This window comes from Xiphias gladius, chromosome 19 (assembly GCF_016859285.1).
Source record: "Xiphias gladius isolate SHS-SW01 ecotype Sanya breed wild chromosome 19, ASM1685928v1, whole genome shotgun sequence".
Classification (NCBI taxonomy): Eukaryota; Metazoa; Chordata; class Actinopteri; order Istiophoriformes; family Xiphiidae; genus Xiphias; species Xiphias gladius.
Genome location: NC_053418.1, coordinates 1,894,975 through 1,917,945, shown reverse-complemented (window position 1 = coordinate 1,917,945; position 22,971 = coordinate 1,894,975). Strand labels below are relative to the sequence as shown.

At 43.8% G+C, this 22,971-nt stretch overlaps 1 protein-coding gene across 1 annotated transcript; it reads left to right on the top strand.

Annotated features, from left to right (window-relative positions):
* The first annotated feature begins 253 nt into the window (after window positions 1-253).
* LOC120805616 (probable G-protein coupled receptor 21) lies at window positions 254-1,324 on the top strand. The gene has a single exon (XM_040156008.1). It carries the CDS (start codon window positions 254-256, stop codon window positions 1,322-1,324), a length of 1,071 nt encoding a protein of 356 aa, XP_040011942.1.
* Window positions 1,325-22,971: the final 21,647 nt, after the last annotated feature.

Genomic DNA, 22,971 nt, shown 5'->3' with positions numbered 1-22,971 from the left:
GGCAGCAGCAGCAGCAGAGCCTGGCTGCGTTTTGCATGCACCGATGGACAATTGCTCCTTTAGGGATGGGCTCCCTGCCCGCTGAGGGAGAAAAGATGCTGATTTAAGAAGAGGAGAAGGCATGCTTTGTTTTTTGAGCAGAGAACAGGACGAGCAACTTCAGGATTAAACAAGAGACTTGGTTGACAGGATGACGGCTGAGTCGAACTGAAACTGCCCCCCCCTTCTCTTCCCTCCCTCCTCTAGTCCAAACATGAACTCTTCCTCCAATGCGAACCAAAGCAGCTCTCCCCCGTTCTGCCTGCTGGGCGCCGTGGGTTACTCCCACAGCCTTGATACCTGTATGCTGGAGGTGGTCGTCATCCTCTTCCTCACTGTGCTCATCATCGCCGGCAACCTGGTGGTGATCTTCGTCTTCCACTGCGCCCCTCTGCTGCACCACCACACCACCAGCCACTTCATCCAGACCATGGCCTACGCTGACCTGCTGGTGGGCGTCAGCTGCCTGGTGCCCTCGCTCTCCCTCCTCCACTACCTCCGAGGCCTGAACGAGGAGCTCACCTGCAAGGCGTTCGGCTACATGGTTTCTGTGCTGAAGAGCGTCTCCATGGCGTCGCTGGCGTGCATCAGCGTGGACCGCTACATCGCCATCACCCGCCCGCTGTCGTACTCCACGCTGGTGACGCCCTGTCGGCTGAGGGTGTGCATCGTCCTGGTCTGGGTTTACTCCGCTTTGATCTTCCTGCCGTCCTTCCTCGGCTGGGGGAAGCCGGGTTACCACGGGGACATATTTCAGTGGTGCGCAGACTCCTGGAAGACCAACCCGGGCTTCAGCACCTTCATCGTCGCGCTGCTGTACGCGCCGGCGGCGCTCACCGTTTGCTTCACCTACGGGAGTATATTCAGGATCTGCCGGCAGCACACGAGGGAGATCACCCAGCGCCACGCCCGCTTCAGCTCGCAGGCAGAAGGCGACAAAGGCGAGCGGGGGGAGCGATGCGAGGGCTGCCCGGACAAACGCTACGCCATGGTGCTGTTCCGCATCACCAGCGTCTTCTACGTGCTGTGGATGCCGTACATCCTCTACTTCCTCCTGGAGAGTGCTGGACTCTATCACCATATGGTGGCGTCCTTCTTCACCACATGGTTGGCGATTAGCAACAGCTTCTGCAACTGTCTCATCTACAGCCTCTCTAACAGCGTCTTCCGGAAAGGTCTCGGCCGCCTCTTTAGCCCATTGTTTCCTTCCTGCCTCGGCTGCAAGGATGCCAAAAAGGCCCCGGTTCCCGTCAGCCCGCGATCAGACCCCCGATGCCAAATATGAGCCCCGACGACGATGGATTTGGTTTGGTCAATTCGGAGTTACGGCCCTCTGTGTCTGCTTTGCTCTGAGCTGCGTAGCGTGACGCAGGTCTTTCATGGTCCCGCAGTGAAATGCGCTGAGGACCTTCTGCACGGCGCATGGAGGGGTGCCTGTGCAGATTCGCGTTGGTCATCTCAAAGGCTGATTTTGTGGAAAAAAGGAGGCTGTGAAGTTCCCCCTGGGTCTTTCTCAAATGCTCTTCAGTGTGACGCGGCTCTTTCACAGCCGCAGGGATCACACGCTGACGACGCGGGGCAAAGAAGTTTGACAGCGATGGAGAAATTGGACTGTAGGGATAAGATTCATGTATGTTAGTTCAGAGGATTTAATAAACAACACCCGCCTGCACTGACTTAAGAACTCCCAGATGCAAAAAAAAAAAAAAAAGGAAAAGCACAGCGCGACTTGTGTGGTGCAGTTCACTGAAATGCAAAAAAAATGTTTTAAATCTTTTCAAGCCTGACTGAGAAATCTGCAAATTGTCTTGGTTCTTTTCAGGGTAGAATTAGGTGATGCAAAAAAATGTTGGAAACACTTGAAACAGACTACTGATCTGTTTCCCCTAGGGAACTCCAGACACTAATGAGTTAATGCGTGTATGAAACATCCTTCATCGACTAATCATCTGTTAATCAGCCAACGTGTGTGTGAGTTAAAAATGTGTATCTGATGGACTCTAAGCTCATTTCCCAGAGAGAAGATTGAGGTTTATGTAGGAGCTCATGTGTGTGATTTTCTTTTTTTTTTTATCAAAAGGATTCCTCCTTTCTGAAGTTGGGTGTTAGCGGGAAGCTCCAAGTGTGTTTACGCAGTCTTGGGTTTCACATGAAAATATTGATTTAAAAATTAGCTTTTACTTTCCAAGATGGCCGCTGACCCGGGAGGTTTTCCTGCCAGCAGACAGTCGTGTATCCTCGTCGATGAGACAGTGAATTGTATTTATTTGGAGAGTTTTAGTCTCTTTGTGTTTCCTCCTCAGGTTTATCAGCAGTTCTTAGTTAAGCCTCCGGGCCGTTCGCCTTTGATCTCAGCTAAAACTGTACGTGACTCTTCAACCACAAGCCACGTAGCATCAAAAGATAGTCGCCTCCTGGCCTGTTGTACGGTCATGTCGGTGTTGATCATGTGTCTACCGTCTGCCAGGGTCCGCCATGTGAAGACCGACGTCTTTGTAATCTGTAAATTGTGTCTTGTTAGTCCTCCAGCGGCCGGTGGCTGCTCAGATCCGCGCGGAGTGCAGGAGAGGAGTTATGGCCGTGCTTCACGAGCCCGACCTCAGAGTGTAAGAGGGTCAGAGCACTTTCCTGAGAGCCAGTCAGAGCTTGTGGCTTTTTGGCTTCATGTAAATACACTTCAGAGTTGAAATATTTAAACAGTGGCAAACTGGGCCCTTTTGGGGGATTTTTGGCAGCCCCCTGATGTAAAGTAGACATCCAGAGTTAAAAATGATTTTGTGGATAAAGTGTTACGTGTTTTTTTTTTTTTTTAAAGATAATTTATTTGTCCCAGCTAAGAGGTCTGACGTGCTCCACACGAGACTGACCCTGCCTTTTTTTTTTTTTTTTAAAAACAGCCTTGAAAAGAAAGTAAAGTGGGTTTTTTTTTTTTTCTATACCACAGAAAGTTTTTCAAGACCTTAAGATTAAGATTTAAGATGTAGAGTCTGGTTTTAAAGTCACAATGAAATGGCATTTCTGAGAGCGTCTCGCTCCTGAACTTTACATATTTGTGGAAATGGGGGAGGGAAGGAAACCGGATGGCAGGATTTTTCAGAAAATTCATGATGTAACGGTGTAACGGCCGAAGTTTTATGGAAACCGCAGAGCGCATACTTTAGTGCACTTTTTATCTGGGGATGTTATTCATGGTTTAGTCCAGGCTCGTTAATTCCAGTGTGGATGAATCTTAATTGGAGCTGAAACGATAACTCGTATAATTGATTAGATGATTGAGAGAAAGATAACTCTCAGCTATTTTGATAATCACTTAATCATTTATGTAAGCTCCTCATTCAGTAACTAGCAAAATATCTAATGAACTGAATATCTTCGGGTTTTGGACCTTTGGTCATAAAAAAGAAAATCATCTACTTGGAGACTTCGTCTCGGGCTTTACATTACTGTGATGTGAACTGTGATTTAACCAAGATATGAATTTTTAACATCAGCTTCACCATCTGAAAGATATTATACTACAAAAATGTGTGATTTTTCTGAAAACAGCATGTAAAACTCGCAGCACTTAAAACAATAGTCAAGAGTTTTGTGTGTGGTAATGTAGTTTGTTTATTTATTGGTTTATCTAACAGGGAAAGTTCATGGGTAAATATTGCTGTAAATGTACCAAGAGTAGCCAAGAGGCTTATGAACCTGCTGTGGCACTTAGTGCGCTCCTTTTCACAGAGAAACAGCTAACAGCTACTAACTAAACCTGCTAAACCAATCTTGCTAAAAGCTGACTAGCCTAGCTTAGCAGACTAGCAGCAATTGCCGTCTCAGCTTGTGTCCGCTAGTGGAATTCAAATTATTTATTGTGGTCAAGCTACTGCACTTTTAATTCACATATTTAAATGTATTAAGCGGAGTATTAATTTATTATGTTGATTTCAAGGTACTGTAATTATTAACAAATAGTGCATGGAAAGCTACAGTTTGCCGAAGCAGATTTTAGGTATCCGGTTTGGTCTCTGCCAGCGATTTTGGGGGTAAAAAGGCATAAAATGAAGGCGGTACATCTCGCTTAGGTGTTACAAAGTTTCCCAACCGGCCCGAATACGTTAAGGTCTGATTCGTTTCTCCACATCGGCTTTTCTGTGAGGCACCCATTTGGTCACACCGCGGATTAAATATGTTCAAACATATTCCAGATAGAATTTTGATATAAAAATCTGAAAAAGAAAAAGAAAAATATACATTTATTGTTACAGGTGCGTGTGTGTGCATCACAAGGGAAATCGGTTTTAAGATGTTCAAAAGTCGAAATTGGAAGTTCATTCTTGAGCTGCATTCACCACAAGGTCCATTTAGTAGCCGACCTGTAGCTTTCGATCGTATCGCATGATCTTCCTCAGCAGATAGTTTGCTGCACTGTCCTGAAATCGTAGATGTGCACATTAAAAAGTCATGTTTTATTTCATTGTGACTTTAAAAGTAGCCGCTGCCATGATGTTGGGAGCAGTTGCCTTCCTCGCATCTCCCCTATGAGAGACACGAACACGTGCATTTTCGCCACAGGGGGTCCAGAGGTCAGACTGAGATCACGGTTCAGGGTTTTAGAACCGGGTCTTAGATCGTTTCCGGAGCCACACCAGCTGCTGTCAGGGGGATCGAACCTCTCGCTGTCCCCGCTGCTCCCAATATGTCCTTTTTTTTTTTTTTTCCTATATAACGATATGTGTTATGTATACAGTGTTTGCTAAGAAAATGTAATTTCCTGCAAAGTGTTACCATGTTTGGTCCCTGCTTGATTTGTTGTGAACAGTGCTTCACGGACAGACTCTACCTGCATGATTCTGGTTCATTCTGGATCCACGTTTCTGTCTCATGATGCTACTGAGAGCAGTTTACTGACTGTACTCCTTGTCTTGGTATCCTAACTGCTGTTGTGTAACACAGATGGCTTGTTTTTGTTTTCTTTTTTTTTTCTTTTTTTCCTTTTCCTTGCTTTCTTTCTTTCTTTTTTTTTCTCTTTTTCCTTATGGTTGCTGTTTGGTCCGGTTCATGTCAGAAAACAAGGGTGACCTGCAGAGAACCTTCTGTCCTGCCTGTGATCCTCTCCTGTCACTGCCGTCGGGACAAAATGACGTAAATCCGCACAAGGGGACGTTTTGTATGGAGATTAAAACAGCAAAGCATTTTCCTTGGAAGTTATACAACCAGAGCGCGACGTGTTTTCAGTAGCTAAAGCATCAAAGGTCTCACCAAACGTAGTTGATTGCAGTTTTGTGGTGTTTGTCCTCGACAGCAGTGCGACGCTGCTCTACAACGGGAGTCGGTGCCATACAGCTCTGCTCTTAACCCCCGAACCGCAGCAAGTCAGTAACAGTAGAGCGGAAATCGGACTGGAAGGGCTTGGTCATCTGCTACTCAGTATGTGTTACTGTGTTCGGGATGGCATCCGGTTGAATCCGAACCCCCTTGTGTCTGCTGGATTTGTCTGCATCGTGTCCTGGTTGCACCGCGTCTACGTCGCGTCTCGGCCGGCGTTTCAAATGTCCACCGGTCCGGTTCTCCACGCGCCTCTTTTCCAGTGTTTCGATGACTTTTTTTTCTGTTCTTTGTATTTTACTGCATATCGAAAACGCATTTTCAGCTCATCTATGATCAACGCGGTCAAAGATACCTTATGGCTGTACTGGTTTGTACTGGTTTGAATGACTGGAATCAGCACACTGTCTTATATTTTTGTATCTGTATTTTCTTAACAGTGTATATTAGCATAAAAGAAAAACGTTGCATTCCTTCATAGACTACAAAGAAGTGAGAGAAATGAACAAGACAGACTAGTTTTTGCTCTATGTACGTACAAGCCTAGGTGAGTATCTAGTGAAGCGCATCAGAAAGTATTCATTTGATGTCAGTTGTCAATAAATTTAGGCAGCAGAGGGTCCGGCAGTTGTGCTGAGGCCAGGGGGGGCCTGTGGCACAACACTGCTCAAATCTCAAGGGGGGGGGGCAACGTCACATTTCACAGAAGATTGTCGCTCAAGAATGTTGGATAAATATGACTTAGTGAAATGTATCCCGATTAACCTGCGAGGAGATGATTCCGATGATTATATAAAACCGATGGACGGTGTCGTGTGTGGAACTTTTTTTTTTTTTCAGTTCTCAGAACGGCAGCGACGCTGCATGTGGTTTGTGTGTGAGGACTGTGAGCCGCCGCGGCAGCACCGCAAACCTCGTTAAGCATCTGAGATTTAATCACAGTGCACAAGGCGACGGGGTTATGCAGCGGCGGCGGTCCGAGGAGGAGGAGGAGGAAGGTGCTGCCAGCGCGACACAGACCCCACTCACTTGAGTCCTCTGGCAGTGGCAGGAACGTGGATCCAGGTGCAGAGGCAGAGAGCGCGTCGCTGACCGTGGGAAAGTGATCCGCTTCTGTCGTGTGTTGACGTCCAAACAACGGGAGTTCCCTGCATTCTTAAAACCACGGAATGCTGTCTCATTCAAATTGGCACAAATAAATACGCCAGCTAAATAAATAAATACGGTTATGAAGTAAGTAATGAAATAAATGAATGACACAGTAAAGAGCTATATAAAGATCCAGGCTGCAACTCCTGAGTTGAGCTTGGAGTGAGCTTTGTGTCCCCGGGATCACCCCACATCAGTCGTATCAATCTCCTCAAAGCCCCACGATGCCGAGGTGGCTGTTCTATTGCCAGCACTCTGAATATTTCAATGACACCAAGGAATCCGTTTCAGAGGATTTACTCTGCAGGTAGAAAACCATACCTCACTAAATGTAGGCCCATGAGCAGCCAGAGACGTTCGCTGACCCAGTCTCATTTGTTTTGACTCACAGCTGACGGATTATTTCAAAACACAGGTATTGATTCATGCACGCACCCACCGATGGCATACGTGCGTTTCGTCGTGTATTTCACTGGCATTTTTTTTTTATAACTTCAATTTGAATAACACGGCATTCTGTTTAAAACAGCAAACCCATTTAGCCTGTCGATTCCTCTCTTGGTGTATTTTGAGAGGCTGCGTGCAGAGCTGAGGCTAAACGAGATGTAGCATACACTGCGGTGTAGCGCGATCGTCTGCCCCGTGTACGTGTATTTCCTGTAGAGGATCATGTGAAACGGACACAGCCAACTCTTTTATTTCCCTTTTTCTGAGCGCGCGGAGCTTTTGTACGAAGTATCGGTGTCGCGCTGGTATCGGCGACGCCATCGGTTCGGAAAGGAAATCGGTGGTGTCGCACATCGCTGCTGAGTTGGGGACTTCGCGGCGACTGCTTTTTGGCGTTGTGAAGGCTTGGTGTTACTGGGCAATAATTCTGACTTACTGACAACAAACTCAAAAAAAAGCAACCTTTCAGAAGAGTACGGGGGGGCACAATGGCTCATTCACGAAAAGGCTGAGCGTGTTGATGGGTTAGATCAGTTTGATTAGAAAATTAATTTCAGACAACATTCACTGTTAACGCGGTAATTCTTAATAAGTGACACAGCATTCTCTTTACTTTCCACAGAGTCAGTGTAAAGTTTATGCCACAAAAATTGTAAAATCAAATGTGTGAAAATAAAACTGTTTCTAATCCGGGCAGGTCACCTGTGGTGTGATTACTGTGTCACTTTATCTTCTCCTGCTGTGGATGACGACGATAGAACCAGTCCAGATGTTGTTCTGTAATGTGACGGCTGTAATCCCTCCACATCTCATCCACTCCTCTGCCTCTGCCTCAGTGTGTCTCCGCTGCTTTATTTGGCTCACATGACCGGTTCTGTTTCCGCGCCAAGTGACCACTCCCGCCGCGCTCACATGACGTGGCTGCTTGTGTTTGATGCAATTGATTAGGCTCACATGAAAGTTATTGATCAGGAGAGAGTGCGCTGAATCGTCCAAGCGAGGTCCAGAGGGTCCACGACAGCAGCATGTGGCTTTGACACAACTGCTGGATGCCGTGGATGAACACACTGGGTTGATGTAACTGAGTGTTGATCAATAAGAGTTTCGCAAAGCTGATACTAAATTTTTCTCTATTTTTTATTTACCATGGCTGGATAATCTGACCGTTTTCATCCCTAGAACGCCTCTGAGACACCGTTCGGACCGTCACTGGACACTAAAACTCACCAACAAATCCAGACCAGAAGAAAAATCTTTTTGACTGCAAACACGGCTGGGTTAACTTGACTGGTGACCCCGGGGCAAAATTGCGCTGCTGGGCCCGTGTTAGCCCCCGTTCCGCCCATCCCCCCGCTCTCTGCACAATGTGCACAGTTTTTCTCCTGGCCACAGACTTGCTGTGTGATAATTTGATTAGGCGCGGTAATTTATGAATATGCATCATATAAGCACGAAAGTGAAAAAATGAAACAAAACCCCTCTTCAGTATAGAAGATTAGCTAATGAAGCAGGGCCCAGCATAAGGCCCCCGTCATATTGTGGGTTCTGTGCTTCAGTGGTGCGTTTTCCCAAATTAGCACAAACCGATTGACACAGGATAAGATTTGTTATCCGGCCTTGTCCCTGATCCTAAAATGCCGTGATATTGATTAAAATCCTTTTACCACGGTATGTGCACTTTTATATAGAGTTATTGATATATGTTGTGATATCGCAACATCTCTGGAAAATCAATCATTGATGGATAAAATAATCAGATATGAATGTATGCCTCTGGCTAATCCAGCGAGTGCATCATTACATTAAAGCAAAACCTTTATTCCGTATCGGTATAAAGCCGTTCTAATCAATTGTTGCAGCATTTCACACAATGGCGAGATACTGAGGGAAGATGGGGGAATAACTGCCACAGTATAAACAGTATCTAATGCTAGCGAGTTGTACTATATCGTCATACCGTCCAACCTAAGTTGGGAGTTGGTCAATGATTGACTGATTTAGAAAAAAACATAATTAAATACAGGGCTGCAACTTTCGACTATTTTCATCAACAATTAATCTGCAGTCATTTTTTCAATTAATTGATTAATCTTTTAGTCTATGACGTGTTGGGAAAGTCCAAGGTGATGTCTTCTAATGTCTTGTTTTGTCCAAGACTCAAAGGTTTTTGGTGAACAGTGATGGAACAGAGAAAAGCAACAAATCCTCACATTGGAGAAGCGGCAACCAAGGAAGTTTTGCCTTTTCTGCTCGACTGAAATAATTGATCCATTATTGAGATAGTTGCCAGCTAGATTTCGCACCGTCGTCAATTAGTTAGCACATCGTTGAAGCTCTAATGATCTTTGAGGCACATATCAGACCAACATACGGACGGGTGACAAATTAAAGGAAAATGACTTGAATTAATGAGTGGAGAAACATAATGATGCTTCCACACCGGTGCATTGCATGATACAGTTAAGCAGTTGACATCCCATCATGCTCTGTGGCTTGTACAAACGTGCTGAGCAGGCCCAGGTGATTCTGATTTGGTATCATGATGGGAAGAGGAAAAGATCTAAGTGACTTTGAAAGAGGGTTCATGGCTGGGGCACAGGTGGCAGGAGCCTCGGTCACAAAGACGGATCAACTGGCTCGTGTTTCGACAGGATCTGCGACTAAAGTGACACCTGCGTTTAGATCTTTGGGAAAGACGTCGGTGAACGGGGTCGGACACTGTGGACCCTATGGTTTGGGTCCACTTGTCCCCTTAGAGGGAAGGGTCACTGCAAATCAATCCAAAGTTGTTCTGAGTGATCACCTACATCCTGTGATGAAGCACTTCTACCCTGATTGGAGGGCCCCCGAACGGTCTGACGAGTATGAAAATGATGTGAATCCTGTGCCGTGGCCTCCGCAGTCACCAGATCTCAGCCCAGTTTGAACACCTGTGGGAGATTTCGGATCGACGTGTCAGACGGCGCTCTCCGCCGCCATCAACACCACATGAGGGACTATCCTCTGGAAGAACGGTGTTCATCCCTCCAGTAGAGTTCCAGAGACTTGGAGAATCAGTGCCAAGGAGCACTGAAGCTGTTCTGGCAGCACGTGGTGGCCCAGCACCTGACTGAAACACTTCATGTTGCTTTTTCCTCTAATTTGTCACCCGTCTCTATATCTGTCAAGGCCTGTTTGTGACAGTAGGAGCCAAATGCATGTAGAGTCCTTTTTCTCATAAATGAAATCATTAATAAAGAAACATTGCGCTGCCTCATGCTCTTCTGACTTGTGTGTGATTGTATTTCTGATTTGACTTTCTGAAATCCTAATGGAGGCTGTTTCCTGCTTAACTTTTAGTTTGTTGCGTGGCAGACAAGGATCCCACGAAAACCTCTTCTCTCAGAGCTTTGATCCCCTGATTCAAAAACATGTTATGTCAAAGTTTATGTTTTTATTTTCCTGTGGGAAAATCACGATGTTGTCAGACTCGGACTGCAGTCAAGACTTACACAGAGCCTCGATCCCCCAGGGAAAATTTCTTTTCACAGAGACCAACAGTGCCAAATTTGGACCAGGACTGAGAGCAGAGAGGAGGGGGGGGGTGGGGGGTAAGGTTAGAAGCGGGTGAGATTTTATGTATTTAGCTTGGAACGGTCCGGCTCAGCTCTCCTCCACCCACACACCATCATTTCCAATGTGAGATCAGACAAATGTGACGTCTGCTGGCGTGAAAGCAAAACTTGAATATTCTCGGACTTATTTATGTTAAAACCCGTATTCATCAAATGGCCTGTGTTTTGGGAGTATTGAGCAATGAACATGAGGTAATAGTGTTGAAATAAAACCCAGGTCACTTGTCTGTAAAGTGTTTGTCAGTTAACAAACGTTCTAACAGCCTATTTGTGTCAGCGTCTGAAAACTCATTTTAATCAGCGCTGCTTATTTAATGCAGATGTTTAAATCAGTGCCGTGCTTTTAAGACCTTCCCGTAGTGTGGTTGGTTCATAACTATAACTTAATAACCTTAATAAATACAACTTTATAACTAATAATAATTATTGTGTTAATGATGTTCAGTACAGTAAACTTATGAAGAGCTGTCCTACGATTTGTCCAACTAATTTACCTGCGGAAGCCAGAACCGGTGCCATAAAGGGCCGGGTGTTGGCAAAGGCTAAAATGATAAGAAAACAGCATTTGTTTTCCAAAAAGGACAACTATAAAGAACCACGTCCTTGACTGTAACATAAAAAAAACAAACAAGTAAGAAATGAACCAGCAGCAGCAGCAGCATTTGTAGCCACTGATATTTTGACCTTCTTGCAATTGGTCCAATGTGTGTTTTTTAAGGGGCGTACAGTAAATGGAACAGCTATCAGTTTGTAATGAGATTACCGTAAACTTATTATTGGTAACCATTTACTCTCCAGTCTTGTGCGCTGGATTCAGTGATAGACATCTGCCGAGATAATTTGACTTCTTGGCAAACGCTTGTTTTTAGGAATTTCCTGGAAACAAAACACTCATACATGGCAGAATGAGACATTATCACTATACAGTTACAAACTTTACTATGATGCTTCTGTGCTTTGTTTCCTGCATTTGTCAGCCAATGAAATCAACATTTTCGAAAATGTGAATTTGCAGCTGGACACTTTTCGAGTCCACTCTTTCAACCCCCATCTCATCCTACCTTAAATTGTTTTTAGCAAGTTAGTATTTCACTTCCATGAAGTCAGGAGACTTGCGAAAGAAGGTTTTAAAAAAAACAGCAAGAAAATGTACAAATTGATTCAGCAGAAGCTGAGACATCCAGACTTACAGACCCTGGTACGGGTTAAGGTCCAAAAACTCTAGATCCCTCACTTTTCATGACTCATATTGATAGTAGAACTAAAACAATTAGTTGATTAATCAATAAAAAAAAATAAAAAAAACTATTTTGATAACCGATTAATCATTTTATAATAAAAATGGCAAAGACATGTTGGACGGATAAAACAAGCAATTTGAAGAATCACCTTGGGCGCTGGGAAATTGTTTTTCTGACATCTTACAGCCGAGACAAAATGTCACTTCAGTAGTTTTCTCACTGACCCATAAAACCCCTTCGACATGTAAAAATCCATGAAGTGCCCGTTAACGCAACCATAACCAACATAACCAAAAGTACGACCCCTCGCTTTGCCGATCGCACCATCCAGCTCACGGATATCTTGAAGTGCATTAGTTGAATTTTAAAACGCTAAAGCTTCCGACCCACCGTTCCTCCCCCGGTAAAACTCTACTGTTGGCATAACTTTCTGGCTTCACTCCTGGTTGTGTACTCAAAGATCAAATTATCTGACACCCTTTTAACTGCCGATCTTTCAAAGCGCGAGCCAAAGAAAACCAGAGACAGAGTAGCGGTCTAATTTGAAAATGATGTGTGTAGTTGCCTTTCGTCAGGTCTTGCTCATGAGGTCTTATAAATGAGATGACGACTTGTCAGTGCTGATTGTGCCTGATGCAGCAGCAAGTGCAGCCCAGTAGTCGTGTTTCGACCGCGCGAAGGGCCCAGAAACACTGGGAGGCGGCAGGCCCAAATTCTTACACGCGCCACTGTGATAAAGCAGCATCCGCTCGACGGCGTATCCTGTCTGGCCGCGGACCGACATCGCGGAGATTTTGCACTGCGATCACAGATTTCTGCCGGCGAAGTCGTGTGTAAAGCATCGGCTAAAATCACAGCGCGCTCTGTTAACACGGTTTGTCATCGGACAAAGATGTGAGGTCAAACATCACCCGGGGTTGAACTCGAGGCAAACACTCTGCCTTGAACTCATTGGCTGACGGGGACGATGTTGGGGGCTCCGTCTGGCACCACGGCTGAATTTTAGTCGCGTGTATGTTTGACAAGAATAGTTTGACTTGACCTAAATCCCCAAAAAGGAGCAGGAGGCTCACTAACTAGGACTGGCAGTAGCTTTATTTATTGTGATTTTCGTTCAAAATGGTTAGTCGATTAATCGATTAGATGATTGACAAAAATTAATTGGTAACTATTTTGGTTACCAAATTATCATTTAAGTAATTGTTTTAAAGCACAAAATGCCCTAAATATATGGCTTCTGGCCCCTCAAACCTGTATATATGCTGGTTTTCTTTAAAACAAGTCATTTCAGCTATTTTTTATTCATCTTTTTTCTTACAATTTATAGCCTCAACGATTAATTGATTTATTGGGAAAATAATTGACAGTTTAATCGAAAATGAAAATAATCGTTTGTTTCAGCCCTATTTTTAATAAAGTTACAAATTTGAAGTGTTGTTACAAGTCAGTTTTCATCAGATTCAACATGAAAATTTGTGTTTTTTGTTGGTTACACAAACTGTTAAATACACAAGAATGCGTTATGTTAAAGCATAAGACTGGATACAAGATTAAAACTGCTGACCAGTCGGGTGGCTTTTTGTTTTTGTGTTGTGTGTGTGTGTGTGAGTGTGTGTGTGTGTGTGTGCGTGTGTGCATGTGTGTTTCTAACACGGTGTGTTTGGGAACCTGAGTGATAAGAAGGTGGAGGTCCTATCTGTAATCAGAGAGAAGGAGGCGAGTGAAGACAGCGTGTTCGTGCTGCAGGTTATTCTTAGAGACGAGGAAATGAGCCTGGAGCCAGGAAGACTCACCTGACTGCTATCACTCACACACTCACACACACACACACACACACAGACAGACACACACACACACACACAGACACACACACACACACACACACACACTCACACACACACACACACAGACAGACAGACTCATGCTCCACAGCCAGATAGACATACATACATACATACATACATACATACATACATACATACACACAGATAGGCAAACACCACAGACATGAGGACTACAGTTATATAAACAGTTCTGAGCAATAACGAGTTGAGCTTAAGTTCAGAAAGTGGTTCCAGTGAAACGCAGTTTTTCAGGCTAATATGACACACTAGCCGAAAACATGTCTGTTGAGCATGAAACACTGGTCTCCTGTAGAGTTAAAGTCTCACCGAAATGAAATGTCTTTTTGTGTGTGTGTGTGTGTGTGTGTGTGTGTGTGTGTGTGTGTGTGTGTCTGCTCCAGCACATATCTGCTTTGTAAATCACTTGTCCTGTTTTCCCCCTTTGGGGAAAACAAAAAACAAAAACAAAAATCAGAAGCCACAAGGGAGAGTTTTACATTTTTCGGTTTCATAATGGCGTCCCCCACTTCTGCATTAATTTGACGCAACACTGTTCCAGTGGCTGTCTACATAGTTGGATTCAGCCGAGCCAACGCTGCATAAAGGAGTAACGTCAGCATTGTACCGTCTGTAGCAGACGGTCAGACTGACCCAGACAGCAGCTGCTACACAACACAAGAGCAACAGACTCTGGACCGGCAACCCACATTCTCCTCCTTATCACAAAGACGAACACACGTCTTGTCCTGCAACGTAGCTTGTTGAGCGGGGGACCAAACAAACATTCACTGGGGAAGACGTGCACTGCTAACGTCAGTCTGCCGCAGCATGTAAACGGAGCTGAAATTGTCACTGGGGTCTGGTTAGCTGCTGGTGTGCTTCCCTACTCTTCAGTACCACTAACAACACACTGTCTGTCCACGACATGTAGCCACAGCTTGTTTAGTTTGCCTCTCGTTCCCTACGGTGTACACCGGCACTGACAGCCTGCCGGCCGCTGGAGGGGTGTGTCTGTGTCTCTGACTGCAGCTGGCAGGCTAAGAGGAAAAGCATTTTTGATATATCCCCGAAGACCCTTTTCCTCCTTTAAAAAAAAAAAAAAAACTATAAACAGTATGCATTTTTAAAAAATGTTCACATTATGTTTAACTATAAAAAGGGGTGACTAGACGGGATTTCATTTGGTCTTAGAAAAGCTGCTAATAAAAAGTTCATAGTCTGGAAAAACTCATCTCTTTCTGAATCTTTTTGTCCCCCCAAGAAAAACAACAGCATCCGTTGTTTCAGCGAGTGTCTGACTCCTGTCTGTCAGGACAATGTAAAGGAAGAAGTAGCGTGACCTTTTTATAAGGCTCAAAAAAAACGTCACAGACATGAAGCCGCAGTCCGCTTCCCCTCATGCTGTTGTCTTTGAACTAGAGTTGGGTTTCGACAGCCGGTTCCATTTCGGATGCCGTTCCCGGTCTGCAATATGCCCGGGTCCATCAAGATCCAGCGCTAACGAACCTGTTATCAAACCTTTTATAATATATATATATTTTTTTACAAGCAAAGCCCAGTGTTGACAACGGTAGCGGTCACCAGATCTCAACCGGTAGATTACATCAGCTGTAGATAATCAGGAGCTCCATCATGTGGATCAAGTAGTTTGTGAAAACATCTGGTGGTAAAAGCCCAGAGTGTACCAGCTGTTCTGTATCAGAACCAATCGATAACCAGCATTTCATATCATCTGCTGCTCAGCTGATTTTCATGTTGGAAGTACAGGCTGCCAACCGTAGGCTTCGTGAGTGCTGATCAATTTAGTAGCTACCACTAAAAACTAAACTGTTTGAAGTGTTTCTGGCTTTGTAGCCCAACGACAGCTGATCAACTGAACTCGAGCCGTAGTTTCTTATAACTTTACTTACTTGCAAACGACGAAAACCAAACTTAATGAAATTTGACAAGGGATTCAGTCGGATTCGGATTTGACGAGTGGATTTGATACCAGGTTTGGATTCTACAAAATGCTACTGAACCCCGGCCCCGACACATGGGCGGACATATGCAGAGAGCCATGTTCAAGCACACACACGTTTAGAATTGTGCTTCTGTACCCATGAGGGCCCGGAATGACACTACCCTCTCCCTAATCCCAGTGTTTAGGGCCTAACCTTAACCATCAAACTAAGTCTCAGCACTCGAAAAGGTCTTTAGCAAAGTGAGGACCGGAAAAGATGGAAGTGCAAGATGGAAGTAGAAGAGAGCACACACACTTCCTTTCCATACCTTTTGCTGTTTTGTGTGGCAGACTTGCAGTTGACAAAAATAGAAGTCATTATAGCAGCATGATGTAATCTGGGTCCTTGTATTTATACTGTGTGTGTGTGTGTGTGTGTGTGTGAGAGAGATCCTGATAACCAGAAATAGAGACTGATGATTATCCTTGCCAAAGAACACTGCACTGCAAAAAATATCTGCCGCTGATGTTAATGTTGCTCCTCAACATCAACAAATCAAAAATCATTACCGCATTAAGTCCGAGACAGTATTATGATCAGTGTAAACCAGGAACGACGCCGCGGCGCAAGCACACTTTGTGCTTTGCACTCCGAGAATTCTTTGAGTGGTGTTTTGGTCAGAGGCTTATATTTAGAAGAAATCTTGTTGAATCCCGTTTGAGCGCTCTCAGGTGATAAACGTCGGCTGATACCACTCTGCCCTGATTAACGCGCGTTTCGCCGAAACTGTAACTTCGAGGACACGCCGGCGTTTGTGCATTTTCAATATCAGTTCGTTTGAGTGGCAGGCCGCGGTCAGGGGATTGTGTGGGTTGCGTTCGACTTTTTGAAAACGTGACCGGCCAAGTATCTCAAGAGTTTGGATGTAACCCCCCCCCTTTTTTTTTTTTTAGACTCTCTAAACACAAGAGGGAAAAAGTTTAAGGAATGAATTAAATGTTGTGTTTATCTGCATAAAATGTCAGGCTGACCAGTTTACGACCTACATTAGTAACCCAGTGTTGCTTACAAGGACAATATTTAGTGGGGTTTAGGTTACTTTGAGGGAAGTAAAAAGAAAAAGAAAAATCACGACTAGCACATCCACTGTGTTTCATTTCCCAGCCGTCTACAAGCTACTATATCAGAGTGCAGGGTAACGTTAGCAGCTCTGTCCTGCTTTTTATTGGATTTGGGGAAGTTTACTCTCCAGCAACTCGGTGTTGCACAAGACGGCCTCGTGTTAAAAGGCATCAGCGAGTCCTCATCCTGAAAGCCTCTTCATTTTCTGAAATTTAAAAGTTAAACATGTTTGAAAACCCTGACAACACAGCGCGAGTCTAACCTCTGCCTGGCTTGTCCACGTACGTGAGATAAGCAGCCGGGTGTTGAAACAATCTGATCTTAGATTTTTTTCCTCCTAAGTTTTACGCTGTAATACAAGAGCAAGGCTGCTTCTTTATTTCCATGTCTTCCACATGGATCAACAGCTGTTGCCGATGCTCCGCCATTCAGCCGAAACTCAACTGGACAGAGAAATTAGTTGGAGTCCACTTTATCCGAGAGCCGAGATTATCACACTGACAAGTTGATTTCCGCGATGTTAACCGAATATAATTGGCCTCGTTGTAGATTGACATTTTTATGAGTGCAGGGTCTGAGCTCCCCAGGTCTGTGGTGGGAACCTCTGATACAGAAAGCTGAAATTCCTCAGCTTCCCTCTCTCTTCATTACCCTCACTTCCTGTCATTCTTTTCCAGCTCACTCACTTACTCACTTCTCTCTCTGCCTTTCTCAGTGTTTTTTTCTTTCTTTTTTTTTTCATGATAGCAAATTTGCTAGTTTTTCTTTTTTAACATAAAATTAGAGTATTTTAAGTTTGCACTTATAAGTGTAGTGAAAGAATTTGTACATCTAAACAAACCTAAACAACAAAGCAAGTGACAGGAGCCCGCGGTTTGCATCCTGTTTACTCCCGACAGTCGACGCTGGGTTTTTATCGTGATCTCTTCCCGGCCGTGACCCGGTAGGCTTTGCGGGGCGTCGTGGTGGCCTTGGGGTCTAAGATTCACCATCCACGGTTGTGACCAAAAAGGAGCAAGCAAAAGAAGCGCGAGACAAACAGCAAAGGAAACTAGTAGCTTGAGCCTGGAGTGTTTTTTTTCTTGCTTTGATCGTAATAAGTCGCGATCGAGCGTTTAGCATTTAACACGGGTTTATTTTTGCTGTGTAAAATTACATCGCCAAAGGTCATCCCACGTTAGTAGTACAACTAACAGCTACTTCCATTACCGACTGATCGTTTGGTCCGTAAAATGCCGGAAAATAGTGAAAAATGCTCATCACAATTTCCCTAAACCCAAGATGAGTCTTCAGATTGTTCATTTTGTCTGAGCATCGGTCCAAAACCCAAAGACACTATTGTCATAGAAGACTAAGAAAACTGGTATATATCCACATTTGAGAAGCTTGAACCAGTGATTTTTTTTTTTTTTGCAATTGTACTTAAGAAATGACTTAAACAATCAATTGATAATCGAAATGGTTTCTGATTTATTTTCTGTTGGCTGACCAATTGATTAATGGAGTCATGATTTCGGCTGTAATTTTAGGTCTCACGTGGTTACAGGGAGCTGCAACGGGGACTCTCGCGAACGCCGCCTCTGTGAGCCGTGCTTTCATTACGTGCTTTCTGTGCTTGCAAGCAAAGCGAACATGAGCACTGAAGCACCTCAGGCTGAGCTCCAGCCGACGGATGTGTCTGATAGGACGCGGTGAGAGGTGACAGAGTTGATTCCTTTACCGTGGAGGGACTTTCTGAGGGAGATTACATTACTGAACAATTTACACTGAATTGGAGGAATCTACGTAAACACACACGCACACACACACTTTTGTGCTGTACTTCCACACTCCTGGGGACCCACAGCAGTAAAAACCAAGGTGCAGGAATCTCAAATTGATGATCTATTCTTGGCTAATTGATCAACAGCGTAGCCTAGCCTATAAAATGTTTAAAAAAAAATGGCGTTCACAATTTCTCAGAGCCCACGGCGATGTCTCCAGTTTGCCTCAGGAGTTTTAATTTACCGTCACACAGGACAAAGAAAAAGCAGCCGAGCCTCGCGTGGGAAGCTGAAGCCAGAAAATATTTGGAATTTTGTCTGAAAAACTGACTGACATGAGCGGTCGGTTATCAAAATAGTTGCAGATTAATTTTCCGTCGACCGACCAGTTGATTAATGAGCTATTCGCAGCAGCCCTAAATGCTAACATGTTAAGCTAACATTGTCATATTTTTCCTTACTCCAGTTGCTTTACACAATGTATGAAAAGCATGTGCCAACATAGAGATATGGCAGAAGTGGAATTCTGAATCGAGTGTCTTGTACCTTTTAAACCTTTTTACAATATTATCAGTATTATAAGTAAACTGTTACTGTTGGCAGAATAGTTAGTTTGACAGACTATATCAAGTTTCTAAAACCGTACTAGATCCTCTCATGGTCCGAAACGCGGCCCGTTCAGACGGCGTGTTAACCGGCAGATGAAAAAGCTGGTTGCTCTGCTCTCTGGATATGAAAATCTGATTTATTTAACGAGCCTCAGGTGTGCGTGTTCAATCTGCCCTGACTCCTGTCACGGCGAGTTACCCAACGGGAGAAAGATGGGGGACCGAGCGAAGTTTGAGTCGGTAAAGCAAAGTGTTATTTTAAAGCAGCTTCTTCATCACTCTGTCAGTTTCCCTGAAGTGCCCAGTTAGCATTCTTAACATTCAGACTTCCCACTGTAGCAGCAGCTGGTTCTGGCTCTTAGCTTAAATGAGGCGTGTTAACAACGCTAACAAACCATTTTAGGAAAACTAAAGGATAAACGTAGCAACTTTTAATGTTTGTGTGTCAGAAAAATATTCCAAACATCTGAGTTTTCCTTGATTTGCAGTTCGTATCGAGGCTGTTAACCATATCAGAATGTCTCTGCTTGAGTGCACATGATGGCAGCTTTAAAGGGATGAGAGAGGCAAAGTGTTTTCTCCCTCACTTTTCCCCATCAGGTTTTCAGTCACATGGCTGCATATTATCAAACCCATATCTCCAACATGTCAGCTTTCCAGGAACAAACAAACAATTCTCGGTTATGGCTTGATGGCAATGCATTTTTCATCTTATCTGCCTCCTTATGCAAACTCGAGAGTTCGTGGAATTTAATCAGTCAATTGAAGAGTGTGGGACTGACTCAAAAACATGAAAATAACCAAAGTAGAAGTATGAGGTTCAAATTTTGGGTTATGATATTTAAAATCGGTGATGTTACTGTGCTCGTTCGGTTTAGAGGTGTCAGAGATGCAATGTGAGTACGAATGAGATTTCTCGGTTTTTGTTACTGGTCTTGATGTCTTGTGTACAACCGGGAGCGTACGCATTCTTGTCTGATTTGTGCCAGTTACAAGACCATTACCGTAATCTAAACGCGAGGAAGCGAATGTATGTATGATGGATTTGGTGTATCTGAAGCTCAGATATGAACGGAATCGGATCACCTTGCTAACATGAATTTCAAAAATTAAAGTCGTAATCAAATAGGACGCCTAGGTTTTTGGCAGAGGTCTTAGTGTTGTTGGAAAAGCGACGAAGTCAGGATTTGAAATCTGTACGCAAATTGTCAGGGGCAATGATAAGGATCTCCTTTTTAAAAAAAAAAAAAAATATATATATATATATATTTCTGAATTTTATTGAAGAAAGTTAGCAGACACCCATTTTATGGCGAACAACCTATTGTGGTTTTCAGGCTTTGCCAGGATGCGCACCTGCGTATCATACGCATAAGGATGGAAGGCAATGCCGTGCCTGCAAATGACACCACCTAGTGGGAGCGTCTATAACGAAAATCGAATTGGTCCCAAGATGCATCCCTGGGGAACTCCAAAGTGTACGGTCCCAAATAAACCCGGCCAGTGCTGGAGTCCAGTGATAAGTAATAAGATACTGTGTATTGTGATCCATTGTATAAGAGGCTGGGGACAAATCTAGCAATATGAAAACTGAGCATTCACCTGAATCAGCAGTCCTTAAGAGATCATTTGTGACACTAAGAAGTACATTTTCAGTACTGTAGTATTGTCTGCAACCTAACTGATTTTTTTTCATGAACGTGGTTATCGTTCAGAGCCTTGATAAGTTAGAAAGCCACTGCCTTCTCAAGGAGTCTATGAAGGGCCTCTTAAAACTTAGTCTATAGCAACTGCAATTAGATTTTTATTGAAATACTCCAAAAACTACTGGATGCTTTGCTAGGAAATTTGGTGCACACACTCATGCCTCTCTCAGGATGGATTATAACCCCTTTGGCCAACGCCTGACCTTTTTATCTAGTGCCACCATCAGATTAAAATTGTCCAATACTGTGGCTTTTGACTAAATGTTTGCTAACCTAATTGCCAAACTAATGATATTCCCATCAGCCCCCAGCGGTAGTTTGTGTTTTAGTGGTAATCACCAAATGCCAATCTAAGATGGCGAACATGCCAAATGCCTTCAGTGTAAGGCTCTGTGCAGGCCGCCCCCCTGGGAGGTCAGACCACAGTGCTAGTCCCTTCTTGCCCAAGTATAAATCTGAATTGAACTTAAATTCCAACCTAAACAGCCCTAGCGTTTAGTGGACACGCTTTAGTGCTCACAGGCTATTTGGGGAGAACCAAATAAGGAATGAATGCATACTGCAATAAAGTAAGTTACAAAACACTGTCACAAACTAACTCCTGGAATGTAATGCAAATCACGAACTGATGATAATGAATCATTTAAGAGAACCTGGGAGTCGCTGGTCACTGTAATCACTGCTGCAGTCACGGTGTCTTTTATCACACTTAGTCATTTTAGTATAAAATTCTCTCTTCGTGTTCCCACAGACGGTGTTGTCCTTGCCGAGGCTTGGTGGACGGATGCGTCCTGTTAGTTGCAAGTACATCTTATCGTCAGTACAAAACACTGGCGATAAACTTTCACACCACCGCAAGCATGAAGAAACCCGTTTGATTTGTCTAAATCAAGACAGCTGAAGCCGCGGATCGGTTTCAGCTGAACTTCAGAATACATTTTTGCATAGAATGAGAGGTGGATCTTTCGCACCATTTCTTGCAGTCATGTTGAGAATGGATCGATTAATGGCTGGAATTGCTGCACAAGGAACTCAGATCCTTTGCTTAGATAAAAATACCTCATTACAAGTGAAAGTCCTGCATTCAAAAGTACAAGTACAAAAGTATTGTAAGCCAAATATAGTAAATATAGCAAAATAAGTAATGTACCTCAAAATTCTACACAAGTACAATATACTTTATACTATTAGTAAATATTACTTTCTGCTAATGATTACTAGCATGGACTGAAGGAACCCTTTCAACATATATTCAACATGCAAATTATTTTACGACTGACCTAAAAAAAAATCCAAACCTATCCTTTAACTATAATCATCAAGGCATCGCACTGCAGCACGGACAAAAACACACACACAAACTCAATCTGGCCTCAGCGTCACCGCGTGTGGAAGTCTCATAAACACATAGTGAGATGATGGGATAACACACTGCCAAGACACAAACACTGCAAATTAACAACCGTGGTAAGCGCAGAGCCAAAAATAGCCGGGACAACTGCCCTTTAAGGGTTTCTCCACAGTTCATAATGAGAGTCTTTTCATCAGTGTTACACTCGAATTCCTTCTGCCAAACTTGACAAATGAGATTGTTGTGTGGCTTTGGCAGATGCAGACCGCAGCTGTCACATTAACAAATTTGTTTTCACTTTGAATTGATTTGAATAAATGTTGTAATAACACTCAGCATCATCCAAATTCACCCCATGCCGTTCTTTTTCTGCAGAGAAACAACATCAACAGCTTGTTTTCCGTTTCTGACTCTAGCTGAGAGTCGACACGAGGATGTACTGTTGCTGGATGATTTTCGAGGACTTCAGGACGTTCAAACCTTCGCTAGCACTCTTTGCAAGTATCTGACACAAGAGCCCGTTCGACAAACAGGCTTCATTTCCAGTAACACTGCACGGTTTGTCTCCCCTGATAGCTGAGTATCATTTAAACTGTCAGCTGCTGGTCTGCTGCAGCTCTACAGATAAAAAATAAACCCAAATCCAACTCAAACATTTTTATTATACCATTATCATATTATAAAAGTTGATACTTGAAGTGCCTGGACCAAAAAGGCAACACATAGCCCTCGCCAATTTTAATCAGGATTGTCTACTTGCCATCAGAATAACTGAGAAAAGCATGCCAGAGCCTCATGCCCATCACATTACACAGTAGCGTTAAACTCTGGACT